This window comes from Papio anubis, chromosome 9 (assembly GCF_008728515.1).
Source record: "Papio anubis isolate 15944 chromosome 9, Panubis1.0, whole genome shotgun sequence".
Taxonomy (NCBI): Eukaryota; Metazoa; Chordata; class Mammalia; order Primates; family Cercopithecidae; genus Papio; species Papio anubis.
In genome coordinates, this window is record NC_044984.1 from 31,470,840 (window position 1) to 31,488,863 (window position 18,024).

Here is an 18,024-nt window from a genome sequence, read left to right on the forward strand (position 1 = left end):
TACGAGGTCGAGAGATCGAGACCATCCTGGCCAACATGATGAAACCCCGTCGCTACTAAAAATACAAAAATTAGCCAGGTGTGGTGGTGCATGCCTGTAATCCAAGCTACTCAGTAGTCTGAGGCAGGAGAATTGCTTGAACCCAGAAGTTGGAGGTTGCAGTGAGCTGAGATCACACCACTGCACTCCAGCCTGGTCAACAGAGAGACACTCTGTCTCCAAAAAAAAAAAATTTATATATATATGTATATATATATATGCGCCACACAAAGATCACTAACTGATAATTTAGTTGATAACTGAACTGTTTTCTTTTTTTTTTTTGAGACGGAGTCTCGCTCTGTCACCCAGGCTGGAGTACAGTGGCGTGATCTCCGCTCACTGCAAGCTCCGCCTCCCGGGTTCGCGCCATTCTCCTGCCTCAGCCTCCCGAGTAGCTGGGACTACAGGCGCTGCCACCTCGCCCGGCTAATTTTTCTGTATTTTAAGTAGAGACGGGGTTTCACCGTGTTAGCCAGGATGGTCTCGATCTCCTGACCTCATGATCCGCCCGTCTCGGCCTCCCAAAGTGCTGGGATTACAGGCTTGAGCCACTGCGCCCGGCCGTTTTCTAGTTTAGTTATCAAAGTGTGGTGTGAACAACATGCTGAGTGTCACACTGGCATTACAAATAGGCCCAAAATTTTGAGCTTTTAACGAGATCAAGAAACATTTTATGAGATTTAACTCAATATGCCTTAACACATCCGTGAGGTAGTTAAATAAACAGTACTACACATTTTAATACATAGCAAACAGAAGCATGGGTAATTGACACACTCATACTTTAAGCAATAAGAATTAGAAGAAACCACAGAAGCTTGGGGCCTTCTCTCTAGCTCTACCCCAAAGAAAATGAACTTTAACTTTTTTTTTTTTTTTTAAAGCATCATATCGCTTAAAATTTTCTTCTTCTTCTTCTTTTTTTTACACTTGCTTATTAGTATAGTATCTCTTTCCAAAGCTGGTACCCTTTTCACTAATGTGGTAAAAACTGAGTATAACCCATAATTCAAGCTAGGCCTCTGCTTCTACCTGAATTGGTACAAAATTAAGACATTATCTTGTAAGAACTAAAATTGTATTTGAAATTTTTATTTTAGGCTACAAAAACAAGCAAACAAACAATAAGTAACTTGAAAATAGGTCTTGTCAAATGATGTAAATTCATCCTTTCCAGGGAAGCAGAAGGTAGATCCTGCTACAAAGAAAAGATGCTTAGTTAATGGAGGTTAAATTTAAAAGTATAGTTAAATTCAGGCTAACTTCTGAAAATCCTGTCTTATTCATCTCACTGTTGTACCAGTAACTATACTGAGTCAGGTTACTTTACAGTTAACTATTTCACCTATAACACAATAATCCATTAACAATCTAATACAGTTATTGGGTGTGGTCATACTGGAAATTATTAAATTCTTAACCATATAGTTGTCTTGCCCATTTTTTTTTTTTCTTTCAGACCGAGTCTTGCTCAGCCACCTAGGCTGGAGTGCAGTGGCATGATCTCAGCTCACTGCAACCACCATCTCCTGGGTTCAAGCGATTCTCCCGTCTCAGCCTCCTGAGTAGCTGGGATTACAGGCACCTGCCATCATGCCCAGCTAATTTTTGTATTTTAGTAGAGATGGGGTTTCACCGTGTTAGACTGGTCTTGAACTCCTGACCTCAGGTGATCTGCCTGCCTCAGCCTCTCAAAGTGCTAGGAATACAGGCATGAGCCACTGCACATGCCAATTTTTTTTTTTTTTAAACGATGAATTGTCTTAGTATAAGTCCCTGCATTTCTGTAACAAAGTAATGAAAGGCATAGCTAATCCAAGCAGACTTAACCCTATTCAACAGACAGCTGAAAATATACTTTGGTTCTTCAAGGGAAAAAATTCCGGAAAAAAAAAAAAAAGTGTTTCCTTTAACAGTTGTTAATTTTCATAGCTGTACTCCAAGAGCTACATAAAAAGATTCCAGAAGAACCAAATTATTAGCAATGAATGAACATGTGTGACAGAATTTGTGCATTCAACATATCTGGCAGAAAAACTAGTGAAAATGCTAGCTAGAACAAATTGGTCTTTAAAATATCAGTTTCCTGTCCTTTAAAACAAAAATGACCTAGTCTACCAAGAAAATACAAAAACATAAGGCAGTAAGTAAGAGTTGTGTTTAGGCTATTACAGTGCAGGTTATCCTCAAGGCCACATATATCCTGCTTCACTGCTGCCTGCATTCTGCTGGGTTTTGATCCTTCTTCAGGTCATAGTCTGGATCATTTCCCTCATCTCCTTCATCTTCCCCTTCCTCATCTGCTTCTTCACCTTCTTCACCATACTCATCATCATCATCTTCAGTAACTCCTCCAGTAAACTGTAACACTGATCTTGGGATTACATGCTCACATAAAAAGTGACCAATGTTGAAGTCTGCAGCGAGGACAGCTTCAGCATCATCATCCAGATCTCCACTCTCAGGAACTTCAGGAGGGGCAAGAAAATTAAAGCAAGAGTCATTGGAAACTGTTTTGGTCACAGTACGAATTGTCCCATGTACCTTGTGTTTCTGCTTCTTAATGGTTTTCAAAGTGACATTCTTTCCTTTTTTCCAATCTATTTGGCCCCCTGTACAACCCATAATTTCTGGTCCATCAAAAGAAAAGGGATCAGAATCATCTGGTTCTGGTTCTAACCTTATCCTACATGTCTTTGTCAGCACTTCATTTGTAAAATATTCACTGGGTTCAAAGTGAAATTCTAAGACAAAACTCTTCGGCTGGCCAGCATCTGAGAACTTCACTTTAGTATCTTCGAAATGCTTCAGAATAGGTTCATCATGTTCCTGAAGCATATCACTGAGTAAGTCAACATTCTTAAAAACAGGTAACCAAAATTCAGGAATTCCTTTGGGGTCTTCTTTTTCTTCATCCTTTTTCTCATCTTCAGTCTTGGCCTTTTCTTTCAACTCCTCTGAAATCTCATCTTCCTCATCTGGTTTCCATTCACATTCTTCATAGGTTCATAAATTGCATTAATAATCATAAATTGCTTATCAAATAGAGGCTGATAGAGAACAGCATACTTTCTTTCAAGATTGTGAACTTCCTCATATAATTTGGCTTCTATCTGTGCACTTACGCAGGTTTTTGAGAGTATTCACTCCTCTTTTAACTACCCTAGCTAGGCAGGTTGTCAATGTCTGCCATGTTGTAAGAACTCAAATATCAGAGGCTAGTATGGGGAGCCAGGCGGGTGGAGCTGTGCAGGCAGTGACTCAGGGCAGCAGCGGTGGTGGGAGGAGCAAGAGGAGGTGGTGGGAGGAGCAAGAGGCAGCGCTGCAAGCAGATGGCGCTAAAAAAGGAGACCCCATCTCTGAAAACGAAAACAAACCCTTAATTTCACCAACCCGAGATAATTCCTAAAATTTGGCATTGAACTAGGCATTTTTCTATGCATCTATAACACATAGATGCCTGTACTACATATCTTTAAAAATCAGATGCTATACCTATCTTGGAATCATTTCTTAAATCATGTAACAAATAACTTTCTATCTCATACATTATCAGTCTGAAGATTTGCATAGTATTTTACTTTTTAGATATACCCTCATTTGTTGGGCCAGTCTCCTACTACTGGATAGTTTGTTTTCTGTTATATACACATATAAGCTGTGATGGACTACCTGCATCTATCTTTGGGGCTTGTGTCCAAGTAAACACTGAGGATAAATTTGTAGAAGTAAGTTTATTAGATTAAAGGATATAATATCCTTAGAATCTTTCATTACATATTGCATATTGTTAGCATATTGTACTGTTTTACTACTAGCAAGAACAACCATTTCTCTAAAAACATCTTTTTATTCTGAAATAATTATAGACTCACAGGAAGTTGCAGGGTGATGTACAGGGAGGTCCCACTCACCCTCCACTGTGTACCCTTTCCCCAACTTCCCCCACTGTTGGACATCTTGCATAACTACAGTACAATAACAAAGTGAGAAAATGGACATGGGTACAATCCACAGAGCTTGTTCAGATTTATACGTTAACTCATTTGTGTGTTTGTGTGTGTGTGTGTGTGTGTGTGTGTGTGTGTGTGTAGTTCTATATACTTTAGTATAACCGAGATGGTCTTCAAATGGTCAACTCCGTCAAGAGAGTATTTATCAGACTAATTATTGAATGGTTATATATATGGCATATTGAAAAAAATAAAGATGACCACAAATGGGCCTTTAAAGAGTTTAGTGGGTAAAGTAGGTCAAGGTAATACTGGGCTTGATTAGGCTGCAAAAGTATAACTTTTATTTAAATACTTCTTATTGTTATATATAATTCATATTCAGAAAAGTACATATAGCGTATATGAACACTTTATAAATAGTTAATGAACCAATTATCTGTGTCTACCTAATGAAGTGTTTCAGACACTGAAGAGAGACCATTGACATTTATTTCAGGGTTTGGGAGAGCTCCACATTTAAGAAGGCATTTGAATTGGGCTCTGAATAGAATTTGAGAAGCCAGTAATGACAGGGTGTTTCAGGCTTGGGAACAGCAAATAATAATGGAAGACTAATGTTTTTGTAGAACAGCATGTGTAGTGATGGGACATAATAGGAGATAAGACAGGAAGGGTGTCTAGGAACAAGACTATAGATACAAAGTCTTTTCTGTCTTGCTCTGTCGCCCACTCTGGAGTGCAGTGGCGCGATCTCGGCTCACTGCAACCTCTGCCTCCCAAGTTCAAGTGATTCTCCTGCCTCACCCTCCCCAGTAGCTGGGACTACAGGCGTGTGCCACCATGTCTGGCTAATTTTTTTTTTTTTGTATTTTTATTAGAGATGGGGTTTCACCGTGTTAGCCAGGATGGTCTCGATCTCATGAACTCATGATCCACTTGCCTTGGCCTCCCAAAATGCTGGGATTACAGACGTGAGTCACTGCACCCAGCCCTCCCCCCCCCCTTTTTTTTTTGAGACAGTCTCACTCTATTGCCCAAGCTGGAGTGTAGTGGCGTGATCTCGGCTCACTGCAAACTCCGCCTCCTGGGTTCAAGTGATTCTCTTGCCTCAGCCTCCTGAGTAGCTGGGATTATAGGTGCGCACTACTATGCCCGGCTAATTTTTTGTATTTTTAATAGAGATGCTGTTTCACCATGCTGGCCAGGCTGGTCTCGAACTCCTGACCTTGTGATCCGCCTGCCTCGGCCTCCCAAAGTGCTGGGATTACAGGCATGAGCCACTGCGCCCAGCCAAAATTCTTATCTATTAAGCAATTACTCCTCATTCCCCTCTCCTCCAGCCCTGGTAACCTCTAATTTAATTAATTAATTAATTAATTTTGAGACAGCGCCTCACTTTATTGCCGAGGCTGTAATGCAGTGGCACAGTCTGGGCCAGTCTCTGCCTCCCAGGCTCAAGCAATCATCCTGCCTCAGCCTCCTGAGTAGCTGGGACTACAGGTGGCCACCATCACACCTGGCTAATTTTTGTATTTTTTTGTATTTTTAGTAGAGACTGGGTTTCACCATGTTGGGCAGGCTAGTCTTGAACTCCTGACCTCAGGTGATCTGCCTGCCTTGGCCTCCCAAAGTGTTGGGATGACAGGTGTGAGCCACCGTGTCAGGCCAAATTTACTTTCTGTGTCTGAATTTGCCTATTGTAGATACTTCAGATAAATTGAATCATTCAGTATTTGTCCTTTTGTGCATGGCTTACTTCTGTTAGCATAATATTAGACTAGTACCTTTTACCTGAGCTAGTATAAAAAGGTACTCAATAGTGGTTGTAAAAATAGAGAGGAAGGGATGATTGGGGAGGCATTATAAAGGTATTTGTACAATTCAACTGGACTTGAATTTGAAAAAGATAATACCAGGGTTTCTAGTTATTAAACAAGATAGGAAACATAAGGTGCTCAGTAACTATATCAAGAGATTTTATTTGTCTAAGGCTGGGTGCGGTGGCTCATGCCTGTAATCCCAACACTTTGGGAGGCTGAGGCGGGCAGATCATGAGGTCAAGAGATCGAGACCATTCTGGCCATTGTGGTGAAACCCCATCTCTACTAAAAATACAAAAACTAGCTGGGCATGGTGGCGCATGCCTGTAGTCCCAGCTACTTGGGAGGCTGAGGCAGGAGAATCACTTGAACCCGGGAGGCGGAGGTTGCAGTGAGCCAAGAGCCCACCACTGCATTCCAGCCTGGGCAACAGAGCGAGACTCCGTCTCAAAAAAAACCAAAAAAACAAAAACAACAACAAAAAGAGATTTAATTTGTCTAAAGCAAGAGTAGGGCTGGGCACGGGTGGCTCATGCCTGTCATCCCAGTACTTTGGGAGGTCAAGGCGGGTGGATCACTTGAGGTCAGGAGTTTCAGACAAGCCTGGCTAACAAGCTATGCTTATTTATTTACATATTGTCTGTGGCTGCTTATGTGCTTAATGGTAGAGTTGAGTAGTTGCAGCAGAGACTGTATGACCTGAAAAGCCTAAAATACTAACTATGTGACCCTTTATGGAAAAAGTTTGCCAACCTCTACTTCAGATTGTGAATCAATGGAAATAAATATAAGGCACTGTTTCCTATTCTCAAGGAGCTTATATTCTAGTTGAGGAAAACTAGGGCAGCGAAAAGGTGCTTAGCAATTCTTAGTTAACTGTTGTTTTATGTCAGAACATGTATTATATTTACAAATATATATATATATACACATACACTTATCATTTAATGATTCCTTTTCCCATTTAAAAAAATTAGAGAAACTAGTTCATAATGAGTTGAATTAGAACACATGGTAATGGGAATGAATGAAATTGTTTATCTGAGGCTCTCTCAGAAAATAAGATGAACTTAAAGGTCTAGAAAGACTTCTAACTTGTATCTTCTTTCCCCTTTCACAATGCCAGAAACCATATACTTCATTGCCTTTCAGATGCGGTGGTGCTAGAATTTGTTATATTTTCCATGAGACTTTTGGGCGAACCTTAGAATCTGTCGATCCACTTGGTGGCCTTAACACTATTGACATTTTGACTGCCATTAGAAATGCTACTGTGAGTATGCTTAGCTTTTTAGACTGTAAAAAAAATGAGGTTAAAGTTTTTCTTACCCATATACTATGTCTTTTTAAACTTAATTATACAGTTTATTTTGCTCTCATATTTGAAATTAAAAAGCATTTTGCATGAAAAATACAAAAAATGTGACTTAACCTTTGGGAAGCACTGAAATTACATATATAATAAGAGTTCTAAGTTTTATTTTCTCAGGGTCCTCGTCCTGCTTTATTTGTGCCTGAGGTTTCATTTGAGTTACTGGTGAAGCGGCAAATCAAACGTCTAGAAGAGCCCAGCCTCCGCTGTGTGGAACTGGTTCATGAGGAAATGCAAAGGATCATTCAGCACTGTAGCAATTACAGTACACAGGTAACGGAGAGAAATGTAACAGGTTTCACGTAAACTAGAAAAGAACATGAAGTGGTGGTTTCATTGGGTGGAAGGAAATGTGTAAGATGGGATACAAGGTAAAATCTGTAGTTCCCTTACCTGAAAGTGATTTGAAATAGGATTCTTAAATGTAGGCTCTAAATCTAATTCAGTATTTCTGTGATCATTAAATAAAAGAAAATGACTGTTGGCCTGGCATGGTGGCTTATCCATGTAGTCTCAGCTATTTGGTAGGCTAAGGTGGGAGGATGACTTAGTGAGACTATGTCTTAAAAAGAAAAAAAACAAACTTACATTTTTCTTTCATCTACCATTTATAGGAATTGTTACGATTTCCTAAACTTCATGATGCCATAGTTGAAGTGGTGACTTGTCTTCTTCGTAAAAGGTTGCCTGTTACAAATGAAATGGTGAGCTACTATAGCATAGATCATTGTAATTACTGTGAGTCAAAGTTTAAATTTTTGCTTGACTGCTTTTCAATAAACATTATATGGTTACTTTAGAGTTTAGGCATAATGTTTTCCAGTGTATTGGGAGGAAAAAGAAGTTGAGTTTCAGTCTCATTTTAAAGGAAAATTTTTAATAATTCTAGTATAAAGTATATTTTTTCTTCATATTTTAATCGTTAGCCTACAGACATGGGTTTTCTTGAAAATAGATTTATGATTGAGGGGTGTGAATAGCTTTGCTGTATTATTTAGTACCACTGATCTTAACAGAAAATTAGTTCCATCTTTAGCCTCAGTAAACTGAGCCTTTATAGCACACTCTTACTTTGAGGTACATCGGCGTAATCTGGCCACTTCTGCAGTTTGCTTGTTATGACCTAATAACTATAATATCATAGTTGCTTGCTACTATTCTGTGGGTTGCTGCTATCCACACAAATAAAAATGCTGAAATTGGCAGAAATATGGGATAAGCATTTAAAATTGCCCTTATGCCTCTAATTGTTGGCTGGGTTTTTGTTTTTTGTTTTTCTTTCTGATCACTAAAAGTGCATTTGGGTCCTTGGCTCAGGATGGTGAGCCCCGTGGAGGTTACTAAGAGTACAAAACCATCCTTGGAATGTAAGTGCTGCTGCTTGGCTGTTTCTTTAGTGAGGACACCCCTCAGATTCTGATGTCTAAGACTGAATATAGCACAGAATCATTGGACCTTCATTTTAATAGACCCTTTTTACCCGGTTCTGGACTGATAAGTGCCATTCTGATACCTGAGATTTGTTAGGACAGCACATAATAAAGGGCTTAAGTTTATTCTCTCTGTAAGACTTAGTGGTGTGGTAGCTCACGCCTGTAATCCCAGCACTTTGGGAGGTCGAGGTGGGTGGATCACCTGAGGTCGGGAGTTTGAGACCAGCCTGGCCAACATGGAGAAACCCCATCTCTACTAAAAATACAAAATTAGCCAGGCGTGGTGGCGCATGCCTGTAATCCCAGCTCCTCGGGAGGCTGAGGCAAGAGAATCACTTGAACCCAGGAGGTGGAGGTTGCGGTGAGCCGAGATTGCGCCACTGCACTCCAGCCTGGGCAATAAGAGCGAAACTCTATCTCAAAAAACAAACAAACAAACAAACAAAGACTTAGCAATTCTGTAGAGGTCTGGATAAATTAATTTTAACTTTTCTTTTTTATTTTCCTCTAAGGATTTTGAACTACATATAATATTTTAACTAGGTGCTTTATAGTTAAGGCTAACCAGTCACTACCTCAGGTCTTTAGATGTATCCTTTACCCAAATAAAATTAACATTTTTAACTTATGCCTGGTTATGAACTTATTTTCTTATTGTTGAAAATGAACTTAAAAAGTGACATGGAATAGTGAATGATCTGAAGTTTTAATAGCAAAGTTGCATAAAGCATTGGAATTAAGATTTGCATCAAATAGATGACTATTTTTCCCTAATAGTAAAATACTTGTAGTTACTTTAATGTTATTGTTCCCTCTTAGAAATGCAGTTTTAGATGCTGAAATGTAAATAATTTTAAAGCTAGAGTAAATTATTGTTTGACATAAGATTTATCAGTTGGAATATAATTAGCAAGTAATTTAGGCATAAGTTTCCTGTACTTTTTCGGTATTGTCTGTTTCGTAAGTTTTATATATAAATTTCTCAAAGTAAAATATGGTTGATGTATTTTTGTATATAGCCTAACTTACCTTTTTTCTAGGTCCATAACTTAGTGGCAATTGAACTGGCTTATATCAACACAAAACATCCAGACTTTGCTGATGCTTGTGGCCTAATGAATAATAATATAGAGGTAAATATAATTCTTACACTTTTTCACAGAAAAATCTGTTGTAACTCAGTTATATCAAACTTACTTAGCGCGGAGTAATGATAAAATAGACATGTGCCACATTAGTGCCTGCTGCATGCCAGGAAGTATGCTGAGGGGATTACATTGTTTTCTTAATTCTCAAAACCACCTGGAGGCATTATTACTTTCTGCTTATGAAATTGAAATTCAGAAAGAATCTGAGAATTCATTGATTTGGTGTGACTAGCTCTATTTTGGTAACTTATAGTTTATACAGGGGAAGTGTGTAAAACAAAGTGTTTAAAATTGTTTTCATTTGGCTCTGAAAGCTGTGAAGGGAACACTCAAGAATTGACCAACTTAGCATAAATTTGGAAAAGCAGAGTGCTTTTTTCACCAGTACTGGGGTGGCTGCATTTCATAGATCTTTTCTTTCCTTTTCATGTTAATGTAACAAATTGAGTAAGATCTCAGATGGAGCCAAGGCTGGTGGACAGAGCAATTGATCCAGAAGCCATTTTTTTCCTCTGCCACTTTTCTCCAAAAATAGTACATTTTTCTGTTACTCCCTAATTCAGTAAGACCTCAGAGTCCCCTTCTATATCAAATTTCCTCTTCTGCGTATGCATGGTGAGAAAATTGTAAATATGCAGTTCAGAAGCTGGAAGGGATCCTGTGTTATTGACTTCAATTCCAGTTAAAACAGATGGGGTGGTCAGGCGTGGTAGCTCACACCTGTAATCCCAGCACTTTGGGAGGCCAAGGCAGGTGGATCACCTGACTTCAGGAGTTCGAGACCAGCCTGGCCAACATGGTAAAACCGTCTCTACTAAAAAATACAAAAAATTAGCTGGGGTTGGTGGCAGGTGCCTGTAATCTGAGCTACTAGGGAGGCTGAGGCAGGAGAATCACTTGATCCCAGGAGGTGGAAGTTGCAGTGAGCTGAGATCGTGCCATTGCACTCCAGCCTGGGCAACAAGAGCAAAACTCTGTCTCCAAAAAAAAAAAAAAAATGGGGAGCTTGAGGTTTACAGATAGCAGTTATTCCTTTGGTGCTTATTTTGCACGGCACTATTATAGGAAACAAGCACCTTCTTAACACAGGTATAGGGAACTCATTTTTGGTTACATAGCTGGGGGTGATTCCTGTTATCAGAAAAAATTCCAAAATGCATACATGAGTAGGCTCTTCAAAACACGCTAGATAACAGTTATGTTAAAAATTAGCATGTAGACACTTAAAAGGATTTAGTTCTTTTTGCATTGAAACTAACATCATGAAAAACTTGTGTTTGTGATAGTTTTGTTACACTGACAAGGTCATATGTGATATGATTTCAGATTAGTATTTTTCTACAAATGAATAGGTTTGTGGTTATAATGACTGTGCCAGAGAACTTTATGTGGATATTTTCATTTAATCTTTACCATAACCCTGAGGGCAGGCAGATCATGTCATTAACAGATTAGGACACTAGGGCTTCAAAAAGAGTTGGTAAGCTGTCCAGTTAGCAACGCAGGTACACCAGGTCTGCTGGGGTCCGGGAGCAGCTCAGATCATAACTGGTTAGTAACAGTCTAGGGTGAGAATTCGAGATACTGTGCCTTTTGCTTTGTATCCCTGTTCAAAACGTACATTTTATCATGCTAATTTTTTATTTTGAAGATTGTTAATATCTATACTTTTACTATCTGTTATTTTTTATTACTGAATACCCTCCCATGAAAAAATAAAATTGGGCCAAGTTTCTGGCAAAAAAAAAATTTCTTACACATGGAACATCATTGTGGGCTGGGTGCGGTGGCTCACGCCTGTAATCCCAGCACTTTGGTAGGCTGAGGCAGGCTGATCACCTGAGGTCAGGAGTTCAAGACTAGCCTGGCACATGGCGAAACTGTCTCTACTAAAAATACAAAAATTATCCAGGGGTGGTGGGTGCCTGTAATCCCAGCTACTAGGGAGGCTGAGGCAGGGAGAACCAATTGAACCCGGGAGGTGGAGGTTGCAGGGAGCCAAGATCATGCCATTGCACTCCAGCCTGGGCAACACAGCGAGACTCTATCTCAACAAAAAACAAAAACAAAAGCATTGTGAAGCTTTGTTAACTTATAGTTTTTTTGCAAGTTGAACTGTGTTCATGAAATACTTTCTACTTAGGGGCAATTTTGACTTTAACCTAAATAGTTTCTACTGTATTTGATGCTGCCTGTGAGAGATCCACCATTAACATCTACAGATTTCTGTATCTTCATAATTTTTTTTTTTTTTAAAGACAGTCTCACTCTGTCGCCCAGGCTGGAGTGCAGTGGCATGAACTCTGCTCACTGCAACCTCCGCCTCCTGGGTTCCAGCAGTTCTGCTGCAGCCTCCCGAGTAGCTGGGATTACAGGTGTGCACCACTATGCCTGGCTAATTTTTATATTTTTAGTAGAGACAAGGTTTCACTATTTTGGCCAGGCTGGTCTTGAACTGACCTCAAGTGATCTGCCCACCTTGGCCTCCCAAAGTGCTGGGATTACAAGCATGAGGCACTGTGCCTGGCCAATATTTTCATAATCTTTTACCTATCTATCTTGGTGCTTGGATATAGCAGATGCTCGGGACATTCTAATTTGAATTTAACAGTCTCTTTAGCTTTGTACAAGTTACTTTGATAATATTAGCAAATTAGAACAGTGGGCAATTGATCAGTCTGTTAAAGTAGCCAGGTTACAGAAAGGACTTTCAGTTGTCAACACTATTTCTTGGAGATAGGATAAAGAAATGGAACATTTTTATGGGATAACGTCAACCACAGATACTTCTTCAAGATACAGTTTTATGAGGGGAGTTGTTTGAATTTAACACAAAGGTGTTCAGGTTAGAGTGACTTTTAAAGTCTTTGTGGAGTTTTCTGTGATCTCTGGACTTCAAATTCCACATGGTATGTTGAAGGCTTATGTTCCACATTTATGTGAGGACAGGAAAGGGGGAGAAGATGTCACTCTGTTGCCCCTCATTTGAGAATCTCCAGTACAGGGAGCCACTGTTACTGACACTGTATTGTATCCTTCAGGTGTATGGGCAGAAAAAAAAAAAAGATTGAGAAGCTTTGGGTTAAATGATTTATTTATTTTAAAATATGATAATTATGGCATGAGTCCCAACAGTGAGAGGATGTATCTCTAAGTTACTCCACACTTTTCAATTAACATGAACATTTTTTAGTAGGCATATATCTCAATACTAGGATAATCACTTTTGTTCTGCTCGATTGTGTTTCTTAGGAACAAAGGAGAAACAGGCTAGCCAGAGAATTACCTTCAGCTGTATCACGAGACAAGGTAAAAAAAAAAGTTTTAAATGCATATTCCCAATACCTAAAGATAGACTGATGAGCTCAGAATATTATTCAGTTCTAGGAGTAATTGTTTCTTCTTTTCCTCCCTTTAACACTCCATTGGAACTGAGTAAAGACATACAAGTTTAAAATGGGTTTTGAGTGATTTAAAGATAATAGTATTTTGAATTCACTGACAAATGCTTAAAAGTAGGTTTAAGGGTTTATTTAAGCATTTAAGCATCAAGTTTTTAAAAAAAATTTAGTCAGTGACTTTATCAACTTTGTAAATAGTTGAAATGACTACATATTTTATTATAATAAGAGGGTTTCTTGGAAAACACAGTATACACAGAATAGAGTTTTTAATTACTAGTAATACTTATAATAGTTGTAATACTAAAGTGTGTATAAAAATCTTTTACCTTGACTTCTTTGCCAGAAAAGAATCTTATCAAATACCAAAAATAAAAATGAAGCTTTTGGATTTGGATTCTTATTATGTATTCATCTGAAGGAAACTTTTAACAAAGGTGACAATGGTGAAGGAAATAAGGCAGAATAAACAATTTTATCTCCCATGATTATTTTCATTTTTCATGTTATTTTACGATTTTGTTACAGAAGGGAAAAATTCACATTTATAGAGTGTTCCTGAATGCATTTTTGCATCCTTGATTTTTTTTTCCCCCCTGCATTTTTTGCCTTTAGTCTTCTAAAGTTCCAAGTGCTTTGGCACCTGCCTCCCAGGAGCCCTCCCCCGCTGCTTCTGCTGAGGCTGATGGCAAGGTCTGTTCTGATTCTTAATCTAAGCCTGCATGCCTAGTTCTTTGGTACAACATAATCTTCTGGAAACAATACACTGAATAGAAGAATATTAATATGGGATACCATGCTAAGGTCAGATCACTTTAGTCTAATATATATTTTAAAATTATATAACAATGCAATGCATAGTTTATATTGTTGACATGCTTTTGCTTGCAATATAGAAGATGCACACAGAAAAAGAAGTAATTTAAAGAGGAAATTATCCTGCACTTTTAAAATTTCAATCCATTGGTATTTAAATTTTGCTTGTTAAATTGCATGTTTTAACATATCTTTCAACAGTTAATTCAGGACAGCAGAAGAGAAACTAAAAATGTGAGTCTCTTGCTTCAGAATGGAAATGTTGGTACCTTTGGTTCTCACTGAAACACTGTCTGTAACACCATTAAATAACCTGTTTGTGTAGTGGTATCTATTTCTTGTCTGTGTTATGTTCTTAATGTTCCTTTTATCTAACCGGTGGAAGATGGCGTTAAACGTTTTAATTAGTAACAATAATAGGCTTTCTCACTGTTTTCTGTGACCTTCAAGAATAGTTTTAAATTTTGATAGGAAATTTAACATATTTTGATAGGAAATTCAGAGATTTCCTAGATTTCAGAGATGGAATTGTATTTTTGGACATTTCCTTTCCTCTTTAAAGATCTTGAGATCTGTTCAGTACTAATAGATAATCCTCTAATCTAATGCTTCTTTCTTATGCTTCCAGTTAGTTTGCACTTGTTACCCTATATATAGCTTCACATATGCTTCAGAAGCTTAAGCAAATTAAAAACAAACAGGGGGACTGTGAGAGTTTGAGACTGTTTTCAATTCTTGATAACTATTTTAGAGGAAAATTAAATAATGTATAAATTATTCAGACTCATTGCTATTTCAAGATTTTCTGCCATTTAGCTCCGCTCCTTAATTATCCAGATTTAAAGTTCTGAACTTGAGATAAAGGTTTATAAATGTCTTATCTTCTCTCAGCCCCACTGTGCTCAGATATTAAGCGAACCATCTAAATCACTGCACAAGTTTTATTTCATTCATGACATCACACTGAATGTGCTCACTCTCCTTAAGATTTCATTTGGTATGTTATTCATGTATAGAAACCTAATTACTCATTTTTAAGTTAATGTGTAATATAAATATACCAATATTTATAGTTCACCTTAACTGACATATTAAAGACAGATTTAAGCAAGTATTTTGATTCAGAATGCTACCCCAAACTACCATTTTTCTTACTGCCATAATCCTCTATTAAATTTATATAATCCATTTTTAGATTGTAAGCTCTTAAAGAATAACTAAAAAAAAAAACCCTCTTAAATGTTGATGAATTGTTTTTCCATTATAAAGTCATTTTTGACTTTTAGAAGTCAAGATTAGTAAATTTTCTAGAAAATAAGGTGTAAAAGCACTTGTGATTAATGTGATAGCACTAGATTTCTTTCTGCAAATCCTTAAGAGTACAGAGGTTGAGGGGATTTCTGTTGTGTTTATCACATTCCACATTTGAAACAACTCATAGTGACTGTCAGCCTACGAAAAGCAAATGTAGTCTTGCTTTTTGTTAAAGAGTTCCTACTGATACCTTATGGCATTTTGTTGACTATAGGAATGTAAATTGAGTTGAAATACATAAACTCTTAACTTCAGAGACATAAGTTCATGGAACTTTTAGAGTTTAACAGTGTTTATGATTACTTAAACTGAATGGCAGTTCTTTGTGCTTTTAACGAGTAGTTTTGATTTTAAGGGCAGCATATACTTTTTCTACAATTTAGTGTTTGAAGGGTGGGAGAAGAGGAATGATTTTGAAAAGCTGGTGAGCGAATGATAAAGAAAAAAGGAATTAAATAGAACATACATTGGTTGATGCCTTGCAAACAGTTTACAGCAGAACCTCTTATTTAGCTAGGTCAGGGTTTCAGTTATACATGCTACCTACTGTCTCCTTCTGACCTCATTATCTGTATGAATAAACTTCAGATGGGTACTGGATGTATATTGACTACTGTCAAATAAAATGAACTTTGTTTTAGTTAAGGTCAGATATGATGTGGTTGGTATAGGTTTTGGAACATGTTTTTTCAGGTTGCATCTGGAGGTGGTGGGGTTGGAGATGGTGTTCAAGAACCAACAACAGGCAATTGGAGAGGAATGCTGAAAACTTCAAAAGCTGAAGAGTTATTAGCAGAAGAAAAATCAAAACCCATTCCAATTATGCCAGCCAGTCCACAAAAAGGTCATGCTGTGAATCTGCTGGATGTGGTAAGCCATGACAATTTGGTTTAGGTCTAATAAGATGACCAAGTTAGTAGGAAATTGATTAGACAGAAAGAACTAAAGTCTCAAAAACTTACATAACTTTCAGATGTTAAATGCTGCCATTTCAAAGTGTCACAAAAGTAACATTTTCCTCCCCTCATCCCTATTTAGCCAGTTCCTGTTGCACGGAAACTATCTGCTCGGGAACAGCGAGATTGTGAGGTTATTGAACGACTCATTAAATCATATTTTCTTATTGTCAGAAAGAATATTCAAGACAGGTTAGTATTACTTAATATAAATCACAGGCTGTAATACTGCTGGATGATTCTATGATCTGTTTTGAAAAATACATGTATTTTTTAAATTTTAGGTTTTTATTCTAAATCATCGAGTGGATTCTCTGATAGTCCTTTGGTAACTTGTAGCAAGACTCAGTTTGTTAACACAGAATGACTAGGACCTCATGTATCAGCTAGAAAAAGCTATTAAAACGAATCTTTTGTTCTATATGGCTGCCACATTTTGAGTCATTTAAGAAAATGTTTTTTTCCTAAATTTTAATTCAGTAGTTTCATTAACTATTTTGGCTAGTAACACTGACTTGCCTTTTTAATTTAACTTGGTTTTCCAAAGCATCAAAATGAATGTCTTTTACTAAGAAATATGTATACGGTTTCTCGTTCAGAATGTTTTTGCATGTGTCTACTCCCCTACTGCATCTTCTCCTTCATGTTGCCTGGTATGTCATTTCATGCAGTAATAGGGAGAATACACATTTAGTTGTATGAAGTGATCTATTAGAAAATATTCTGTATCCAGTTTTTGGTAATCTGTCAGCAGCTAAGATGAATTTTACTGCACACAGTAATAAATATACTTCATATTGACATAAATGATTTTGTCTGTAGAACCATTTATCTTTTTTGCTTGTAGACTTTTTAAACCTGTAGCTTGTGGTAGAAATAATAGTTCCTAGTGTTTTACACTGTGGGCCTGAAGAAAAAATTCCATTTGTCTCCTTCATTGCCCCCATCCCCTGCAGAGGGTGTTTTTGTTTTGAGATGGAGTCTCACTTTGTCGCCCAGGCTGGCGTGCAGTGGCGTAGTCTTGGCCCACTTCAACCTCCGCCTTCAGGGTTCAAGCGATTCTCCTGCCTTAGCCTCCTGAGTAGCTGGGATAACAGGTGTGCAGCACCATGCCTGGCTGATTTTTGTATTTTTAGTAGAGACGGGTTTCACCATATTAGCCAGGCTGGTCTCGAACTCCTGACGTCAGGTGATTCACCTGTCTCGGCCTCTCAAAGTGCTGGGATTACAGGCGTGAGCCATCGCACCTGGCTCACTTAATGTTTTCAAGCCTCATCTGTATTGTAGTAAGAATCAGTATGGTCATGCGCCACATAACATTTTAGTCAACACACAACATATTTGAATGTGTTCCCATTAGATTATAATACCATATTTTTGCTGTACATTTTCTATGTTTAGATACACAAATTCTTCCCATTGTATTACAGTTCCCTATTCAGTACAGTAACATGCTGTACATGTTTGTAGCCTAGGAGCAATAGGCTATCCCATATAGCTTATGCGTGTTGTAGGCTGTACCATCTACATTTGTGTAAGAACCCTCTGTGATGTTCATGTAATGAAATCATCTAATAATGCATTTCTCAGAGCATATCCTTGTCATTAAGTGATGTATGTTTTTATCTGTGAATAATACTAGATTATAGAGATATACTGTGTTATCCATTCATCAGCTGATGTTTGTGTTTTTTTCACTTATTGGCTATTATGAGTAAATGCCTATTGAAGAGTTTTGAAATAAGGATGATGGAAAGAAGGTAAAG

At 37.9% G+C, this 18,024-nt stretch overlaps 1 protein-coding gene, 1 long non-coding RNA gene and 1 pseudogene across 11 annotated transcripts in view; 1 reads left to right on the forward strand and 2 right to left on the reverse strand.

Moving 5' to 3' along the window:
- Positions 1 to 18,024, forward strand: part of DNM1L (dynamin 1 like) — a 67,529-nt gene that overhangs the window by 46,216 nt on the left and 3,289 nt on the right. For 4 of the 9 annotated variants that reach the window (XM_003906191.3, XM_003906187.3, XM_009180502.1 and 1 more), the window contains 9 exons: positions 6,971 to 7,091; positions 7,308 to 7,463; positions 7,805 to 7,894; positions 9,664 to 9,756; positions 13,024 to 13,080; positions 13,788 to 13,865; positions 14,190 to 14,222; positions 15,996 to 16,172; positions 16,341 to 16,450. In XM_003906191.3, coding sequence (XP_003906240.3) covers positions 6,971 to 7,091; positions 7,308 to 7,463; positions 7,805 to 7,894; positions 9,664 to 9,756; positions 13,024 to 13,080; positions 13,788 to 13,865; positions 14,190 to 14,222; positions 15,996 to 16,172; positions 16,341 to 16,450 — 915 coding nt within the window. The remainder of the gene's footprint in view (positions 1 to 6,970; positions 7,092 to 7,307; positions 7,464 to 7,804; positions 7,895 to 9,663; positions 9,757 to 13,023; positions 13,081 to 13,787; positions 13,866 to 14,189; positions 14,223 to 15,995; positions 16,173 to 16,340; positions 16,451 to 18,024) is intronic. The other 5 variants (XM_009180498.2, XM_003906188.3, XM_009180501.3 and 2 more) reach the window with 3 other exon arrangements.
- On the reverse strand, positions 884 to 7,878 carry LOC103875706. Its single transcript, XR_634600.4, has 2 exons — positions 7,779 to 7,878; positions 884 to 1,240 (listed from the first exon to the last, which is right to left on the reverse strand). It is a non-coding gene; the product is annotated as an uncharacterized LOC103875706 (long non-coding RNA).
- Positions 1,901 to 4,917, reverse strand: LOC101018836 (annotated as a pseudogene). Its single transcript, XR_161916.5, has one exon. The product of XR_161916.5 is annotated as a nucleosome assembly protein 1-like 1 pseudogene (transcript).